Here is a 9,066-nt window from a genome sequence, read left to right on the forward strand (position 1 = left end):
ATTTCCATCAAAGTATTGAAAGTGTTACCCCCAAAAGTTTATAATTTATGACGTTAGAGACGCCACGAGTACTTTCCACCTGCCCTCTATCGAATCTGCACCATCCCTATAGGGAGTTGCGCGGCACAGTTAACACTGTAGTAGAGAGTGCTCTGGGTCGAGCTGACACCCTGCCCGGAAAACTTCCAGGATATTGTTCCTTTTCCCCACCGCCGGCGCTGGGGTAGATTCGCTTATCCCCTCCAAGGGCTTGCACGGAGCGAATAGGAGGCATCCAGTGCTCTACATTGCTTTCTCGCTACGCAATGGGGCTTAGCCTCGCTAAAGCGTATTATTATGAGGAGCAATCTTCTCGTTCTCGTTATCGAGGAATGATAGGCTCCATTATTACTTTGTTTTTGTACAATTTTGGTAGGAATAAGGAGGAGGTTGAAGGAAAGGTTGGGATAGCCTTATTGTCATACGAGCGATGCTCCGCTGATGCGAGAGTGTAGCGTAGAGGGTAACCAAGGCGAAAGAACAGACCACGAGACAGGAAAAACAATTATATTTATTCTGTCGTTATTAATAGTTCTTAATTGCCAAAAGGTAAGAGACAAAAGAAAAGGTGGCTGGTGCGCGCCAAAACCCCACGCTAACTAACTGCCACAGCTGTGGCGGCCCAGAAAGGCGAGAAACTCTCCGTGGCGAAATGTCTTGGTTCTCCGCACAGCCGTGGCGGCGTGAGCGAGGCTACCGACTCGCGCGAGCCTGTGTTCCCACAGGTGCAAGTAGACTACCGCGCCACTAGTGATGAAAAGTGAAAGCTTTTGGGGGTCTTTTATCATTATTGTATTATTATATATATATTACATTATTATGATTATATTTCCATCAAAGTATTGAAAGTGTTACCCCCAAAAGTTTATAATTTATGACGTTAGAGACGCCACGAGTACTTTCCACCTGCCCTCTATCGAATCTGCACCATCCCTATAGGGAGTTGCGCGGCACAGTTAACACTGTAGTAGAGAGTGCTCTGGGTCGAGCTGACACCCTGCCCGGAAAACTTCCAGGATATTGTTCCTTTTCCCCACCGCCGGCGCTGGGGTAGATTCGCTTATCCCCTCCAAGGGCTTGCACGGAGCGAATAGGAGGCATCCAGTGCTCTACATTGCTTTCTCGCTACGCAATGGGGCTTAGCCTCGCTAAAGCGTATTATTATGAGAAGCAATCTTCTCGTTCTCGTTATCGAAGAATGATAGGCTCCATTATTACTTTGTTTTTGTACAATTTTGGTAGGAATAAGGAGGAGGTTGAAGGAAAGGTTGGGATAGCCTTATTGTCGTACGAGCGGTGCTCCGCTGACGCGAGAGCGCTCCGTTCGTAGCCCTCTGACAGACTTTTGTCAAACCAGAAATCGTGCAAGAGGGTAAGGCTGTCTCGTTACAATAGATTTTTTAACAAAAAATTCTGCAGCAAGGAATTTAGTCATGACGGACAATCGAATTTAGTATTTATAGTAGGGAGACCGGATATGGTTGTGCCACGTTACGGTTGTGACAGTTGTTATATTAGCGAAAGTATAGGAGATAGCGGGGATGTGCAAGGGGACAAAAGAGGTGCTTGCACGTCCGAATTTGTCTCAAAGTTTAGTGTCAACCGCTCCGCGCCTTACACGCCAGTATAGGGGCTTACTTTGGTTTTTGATAGCGAAAAGTAAGTATTTTTGTTCGATTTCTTTTGATAATTACTGACACAAATATACCGATAGAAAAATGAGAGTTTTTCCTTGAAAGAAGTCAAACATTAGTAGTTAAATAGCAGTGCTTACTTTATTGATAAATTATTTTTTTTTTACATGGCGTTTGTTCGTTTGCAAAAAAGTGCATTGGGTACGGTTGTGACATTTTTCCTGGGTACGATTGTGATGTAAGCAATCAATTACCCAGATCACTGATTTTGTAACATATGTTTGAAGGTACATTTTTGACATGTAACAAAGCTATAATGGGATGCAAATAAGGATCCATGATGTTTTTGGAATTCAAGCCCCAAATTGCGAATTTCTTGTTGAAACGTTCTCAGATTTTATTTCTGTTGTTGCGAAGTTCTAATTGGTTTCTAAAAAAGTTTTATTCCGTTAAAAAGTATTACGTCACATATTGCTCGTAAATAAAGTGATTTAGAATCATATTCGAGTATTTTTTTAACGCGTCACAACCGTCCTTGAGATGTGGTCCGTTGGGACAATTTTCCTTTTTTTCTAACTCGCTCCTATGAGCTAACCATCGTATTTAGGGAAATAATTGTAATTTATATAAGTATACCAATATACACAATACATTAAACATTACTTTTCGTTAAGTAGGAACATCAGCTTGAGAAAAGTGGTTATAGCTTAATGAAACTTTTAGAATATATTTTTGAATACATTTTCTATAGCTTCTCCAATTTTTAATCCATTTCATTCAGCCATTTTTTAGTAAATCATTTTCAAACTTTGAATATTTAATACCTACGCATACGAAATAACTCCACAGACCTCATCTTTTCAAACTCAAAAACAAATAAAAAATGGTGATAGGTTCGAAAAAAAGTATTATTCCACAGTTTGAACTCTAAAGAACCTATGTGCAAAATTGGAGGTCGTTTCATTTACCATTTTTTTATATTTCACATAAATTCCACCCAAAAATGACGTATTTTTGGGGGTTAATCCCATATAAATAAAGCAAACAGGATTTACATAACCTAGATAATTTAGATAAAAACAACGAAATTCATATTTACATAACCTCACTTTACGTGAAGCTGATGTTCCTCCTTAAGCTTATTAGCATACTGACAGAACTATGGGCGATCAAATGAATACCCGGTCTCCCCTAAAAATACCTTTCTCATTGGGCATGATATTACTAGCATTTGGACAGAATAAGGTTCTTAATTAAGTGATTTTTTCTTCATTTCGTCGTTGTTACAGCATTTACTAATGTCATCGCTTTGAAGCTATGACGATAGTTTTTTTGTTTTTATTTTCAATGCGAACGAGTGTTCATCAACTAATCTCCGTTGTGCCGGCGCAATTCTTTTGTGTCCGAACGGGATATGCTGATCCAGATTGCTTACACTGCGGATCCCAATTCCACACTAGCAACATGTCCAATCTTTCAACTGCCCACAATATGTATAAATATGTAGAATCTCCCTCCGGCCCGCCACTGTATGATGACGAATAAATTGCATTTCAGTATTCCCGAGGCGGTTCCAGGTTATTATTTTTATTGTGTTGTAGTTTTATTTTCTTACCCGGAATTTTGAATAAATAGTTCATTGAATTTCTTTGAGGGTCTTTGCACGCTTTATTGAACCACGAGTTCTCCCGGCCGTCAATACGTCTTCGTCCATTTTAGGTTGCATTTGACGCATATTTCTAGTTCCGAGAAGCAGAAGAGTATCGATCTCGTTTCTGCGTAATAAATCGGCTAATTTGATCTGGATGCTCGTTGTATTTAATAATGAATCTTGAAAAAACGTTCGACCTGCTCTGTTAAAATAAGGCTGTCGCAGTTCACGTACGGCAATGATGATCGCAAAATGGGCTGACAAGATCTTTTTGTATTCGGTCAAACCGTGTCGAAGAATTTCAGTTTCAAAAATTTCAATTGCGAGCTCATGAAGCATACTCTCAAAACTGCTTGGAGGGCAATTTAAGTGGTGTGGATCGGTATTACTTTATTTTGAGCTTTTGAGCAGCTTTGGGCGGTAAAAGCGCCAACGTCGAACGCGCACTCTCGATTTTTCCAACTGTTAAAGCAACGCGAGTGAGTACTCACAGCCAAAAATGTATCGAATTCATTCCTGGAAACCAGAACTTAGATTTGCCTACAGAAATCGGTAAAGTAACTATGGGTGCGTTTCATTTGGACGCTCGCACGCTGTAAACGCTTGTAAGCGTTGCTTTTATTCTTTTTCTTTTGGCGATGTGAGCGCCCACGATCGCTCTCATGACTTTATTAATGACGTCATAACTCGTGCTTCCAAACGCTTATTTTATTGAGGACAGTGCACGATGCGTTTCTTTTGGACGCGAACGTAAGCGCTTAAACCAAAAGAAATGCTTGAAAACAGCGCGTGAGCGTCCAAATGAAACGCACCCTACAGCGACTTCATTCGAAAGAACTTTATCTCAAATTTACAAGCAAGATTTGAGAAAAGGATCGGGCAATAAATATATAGATCATACAATAATTTCGTAAAATGAGTCCACAAAACGAGGTTTTATTCACTGAATTTTTTCAATCGTATAGGCCTATTTAAAATAAGAGTCTGTATGGCAGTTGTCGGAATTTAGGCAGGGATGTGATCACCGACTGGATGGAAACCGTTCTCATCAGCGGTGTAAGTGACGGTGTATCTCTGGTTGGTTGCGGGGTCCACGTACGAGAAGCTTCCCGATACAACGATGGCCTCATTCTCAGATCCGGCGTTTATCAACTGACCCGATTCTTGCTTGGCTTCACCATTCGACAATTCGTAATTGTAGCTGTAACCACCGACTCCGATGTTGTCGTGGAGTTGTTCCTTGACGACATGGACCTCCGATGGGTGTTGTTGGGGAGCTGCGAGAGCTACGGCCACGAGGGCAGCGAATGCAATGATCTGTGAAATATAATGTTGCGTTAATTTCTATTCAAGTGGACGGCGATTCGTAGGAAAATTGAAGTGGAGTTTTCGAAAACTATTTTTCCGATCGTTAATTTCCTGAATCGATTTTTTATTGAAAACGAGATCATTCAAATTTTTCGTTCGTGCAATTAGAAAGTCGATGGATATCAACTGTATATAGACACAAATAAGGATCTGTCTAAGTCGATAGCGAAGACAACAATATAATGAGTTCGCTAATTCCCAGTGAACAAATAATTATTTTACAGAATCATAGACGTTTCCACCGTGATATGTTAAAAGCCGACATTGTCAATAGTAAAAATGAAATATCAGTAGTTGAAATATTAATTGAACATGAATCCCAAATTGCACATGAAAAAAAGTCTTTTGGCACTTTTGGTAATGATAATTTATCAGATTTAATACGGTTAAAATTCCATATCGATTTATTCTTGGACATTTCAATTAGAAAAAGCACAATTAGAAAATTGCGATATGTATCAATTGGAGACACAAAAAATCGATGCATGTCGATCGCGAAGACAAAAATATAATGATTTCATTAATTCCCGATGATGGAATGTATGAAAATAGTTATTGAAGTTTCCACTGATGACAAAATCAATAGATACCATTAATAGTAGGAATGAAAGAGATAAAAAATTGAAATTTTAATTCGACATGAATATTTATTTTATTTTGCCTTCACGTAATGATTGATATTATTTCAAGACCGTGTTTTGGTCAAAGTTCGTCAAAAAACGCAATTTCAAATCAAATGTTTAAACCTACCATCTTCATATTGAAATTGGTTGGGTTTTGTCGTTCGGACTCGAAAGGTTTGAACTGATGTCGAATTTTGGATACATCGCTCGTTTTATAGGGGACCTCCTACTCTCAAATTTTCTTTTATATTACATATATTTATTATGCTTTAACCGTGACGATTATTCTCTTCCAAAATCACCTCTCACTTTTATGTGGATGGGTTTTGAACAGGTTTTACCAATCATCTAAGATTCTCACGAGAATTTCGAGGGCATGTTGCTGTACGTTCAAACAACCTACAAAAAAAATTGGCCAATGGTCGTTTCTTCGGATGGCGGTCGGTCCGAATATTGATTATTCCGATGGAACTCTATACAGGAGAAGGAAAAACTTGACCTGCATGAGTTTAGCTGCGACTGGTCTGAAATAATCTTTTCAAGTTATTTCATCACATCTATCGACTACCCAAAGATCTTACGTAGACTGTGAGCACCTGATTAAATCGATTGTATTAAAAATAAGAAAATTTTCACGTAAACTTTTAATTCTTCTTTCGTGGATAGAGCGTTATCAATTATTATTCAAAATTGTTCTCTTGAGTAAATAATAGACGTATTGTGACGAACAAAACCCCGTACAAAAAGCAATCCAATTATCATGTCCTTCACAATACTTTGAATTCAATTCCAAGGTATTGGCGGGAAAAAATACGCACTTCAAATAAAGAGCGATTTCCCACGACCTGTTTTCAGGAAGATCTTGAATCTATCAATTGAATCGCATATTACTTTTATGAATAAATCATGTTAATACAAATCAATTAAATCCATAAGATTATAAATTAATTAGAAATATAAATAATTTATTATTAATTGAAGGCACATAGAGAGGAGCCGCGAGAGAGGACGCGATACACCGAGCCTCCTGGCTGACGCTGCTTACTGATCCGCACGTGGATCCGTAAGATCGGAATAAATTATCGTCTAAAAAATTAGACGAAGAACCGTCTAAAGAATTAATATTTAATTGGATTTCATGCCTACAAGTGTAGAGAAAGTTAACGAAATAGAATTTTGTCAAAATGCAATTTGGTGAATTTCAAAGACATCGCGCAATATCTTGAGTTGTCATCAAGAAAATCGCAAAAATCGGGAGGATTGTTGGAAAAAAAAGTTGAAACACGTACATTTATTCTCCCCAAACAGGATTTTAGGGAAACGGAAAATTATGTCTAGAGTTGACGAAAAGTCGCCTCGCATCAATTAAGCTTGCAAACTTATTGATAGTCGGATACATTGGAGCCCACCAAAATTAAAGATCACATCGAAATACATAAAAAATCAGAATGGAAAAAAATCCTGTTACAGAATAAATTTCATATACGGGAGAAATTTGGCTGAAAAAATTTTATAAATTATGGTTGCGAATTCACGACTAAACTTGAGCAAAAGCTTGCCGAGTACTTCGTCCGAATTTTTTTTTTCAAGTGAAATTTTTTATATGCTTCGTCGTTAAATTAACTCCACATCCGGACTCTATACATGATTACTCGAAAATACCGTTTGGGGACAATGAACATACTCGTCTCTACTTTTTTGTCCAGCATTGCTCTTATTTTTTGCAATTCATTCAGCTAATTTTTAAGATCGAATTGAACTACTTTTTGCAAATCATCGCCATTTTTGAGAGGAGCTGGTTCCTCGAACGCGCCGAGTTTTTTCGTTAGGATAGATTTTTTAGGTTTTTGAACGGAGTTCAAATGTACCTTTTTCAATCTTTAGCGAGGATAAACTATTATGCTTTAGGTGTGTTTGACTTTATTCGTCAATTACAAATTGCGGAGTTAAAAAATTATTCGTCATCGACTTTCACATCCACGAATTTCATAGTATTTCTTTCACTCACAATTGTCATTGTGATAAACGCATGACTAATTATTTCACTAGTTACTATGCGAACAGAGTCGAAAAAAATCACTCTCACCAAGTCGTTTACATACAGGGTGGCCCATTTTAACTTTGTCATTTTAACGACGTTAGCGGTTTTGACCTTCAGTAGTTGCCTCAAGGTCATTTGAAAATTAACTTTGTTATTTTTATAGAAACTATATATAGCAGATAAAAATGGGACAAAACGGACCATTCAAAATCTGAAATATTTCAAGATTCATACACTTATTTCGAGCACAAACTACCCTTTCACTCATAATTTGCCTGAATTGAGGAATTTTAAGGAAAATTGGCCTCATGTGGGAGGGGGGCAAAATGGATACACGTGAAGGTCAAATTTGATAAAATTCACAAAATTTTTCTTTTAGATCCAAACTATGTTCTGATCCTAAATTAACTTAAATTATTGAATTATAGAATGAAATACACACAAAATTCAAGCTTTAGAGCGAAAAAAGGTTTTTTTTTATTCGTTTTGACAAAAATCGCACTCACAGCTGATATCGTCTTCATCAACACCTGTGTACAAGGTGTGGGCCCATTTTTTGCATTTCACACAGCTGATCCAGTCGTCGGAGAAAAGCGAATACAATTATTCGCAAAAAATGCAAGAAACGTCTTCCGAGGACGAGGACTGTCTTCGCGACCTTCTTTTTTCTGCTCGCTAAACTGGCGCGATACGACGGGCTTGTAAGAATGGCAGTTCGCCCACGGTTCGCGCGCTGAGCACGGGGTTTCGTCGCTAGTATCGGCATACGAAGAAATTTTTAAACGCCTGTGTTTCGAAAAATGTTGGTTTCTCAATTTCGCTTCCTCATAGAAAAAGCCATGTGATGATGAAACATTTTTTTTCCAGTTCTCAATGTCAATGTGCTCAAAATGTCCAATCATATTTAGAAAAAATGTCCGGATATGTGTGCAGGTGTGTGTGTATGTTATGGCACTGCAAAATTTAAACGCTTATAACTTGAAAACGATTTGAGATACAGGGCTACCGTTTTGCATAGATGTTAATCTGAACAAAGCTCTTCGTTCTCTGATAATTTTGTCAGAATTCGTAAAAAAATACAAATCCTACAACGTTTTGAAATTTTCAAAAAAAGGGTGTCGACGCTCTAGTTTCCGAAAATTTTAAGATTTATTACTGTTTTTTTTTTTAATAAATAGATTATCATAATAATAAGGCTGGTATTAAATTTGGGAAATGTCGGTTGAGCGGTTTAAATTTTATGATTTTTGGAATTTTACGAAAATATGAGTTTTTCGAAAAATCGTCTAACCGCTTTACTTTTTGGAAATTTTGTAAGATATTGTGTATAAGTCTGTACTTCCTCTATACTTTCCAGCGCAAAGTTGTCGGAATTATATTATACTTTAAATGTAAATAGAAAAACGATGAAAATTGAAAGTTGCAAACTGTTTTTTTCTGATGGCTCGTCATTCAGTTTTAGCAGTATATAAGCCTAAAAAACAAATTGTTTTCTCAAGCTTTTAGAACAATGCTGAAAGCTTCCTCTATGAGGAAACCAAAATGAAAAATATAGCACCCCATAGAGTAAGCTTTGAGCATCGTGCATCATGAGCATCGTGCATCAGGCATCTTGATCATCTTGAGGAAGCAATTTGCAAATTTTTTATGCTTCCCAGAGGCTCGGCTCGTTTTGCCTCGAAAATTTTTTTTCACGTAATTCGAGAAACT

General features: G+C 37.7%; 1 protein-coding gene across 1 annotated transcript; it reads right to left on the minus strand.

Annotated features, from left to right (window-relative positions):
- Window positions 1-4,249: 4,249 nt before the first annotated feature.
- On the minus strand, window positions 4,250-5,483 carry LOC122412842 (flexible cuticle protein 12-like). Its single transcript, XM_043422758.1, has 2 exons — window positions 5,443-5,483; window positions 4,250-4,641 (listed from the first exon to the last, which is right to left on the minus strand). Exons 1-2 carry the CDS (start codon window positions 5,449-5,451, stop codon window positions 4,330-4,332), a joined length of 321 nt encoding a protein of 106 aa, XP_043278693.1. The 5' UTR covers window positions 5,452-5,483; the 3' UTR covers window positions 4,250-4,329.
- Window positions 5,484-9,066: the final 3,583 nt, after the last annotated feature.

This window comes from Venturia canescens, chromosome 6, assembly GCF_019457755.1.
Source record: "Venturia canescens isolate UGA chromosome 6, ASM1945775v1, whole genome shotgun sequence".
Taxonomy (NCBI): domain Eukaryota; kingdom Metazoa; phylum Arthropoda; class Insecta; order Hymenoptera; family Ichneumonidae; genus Venturia; species Venturia canescens.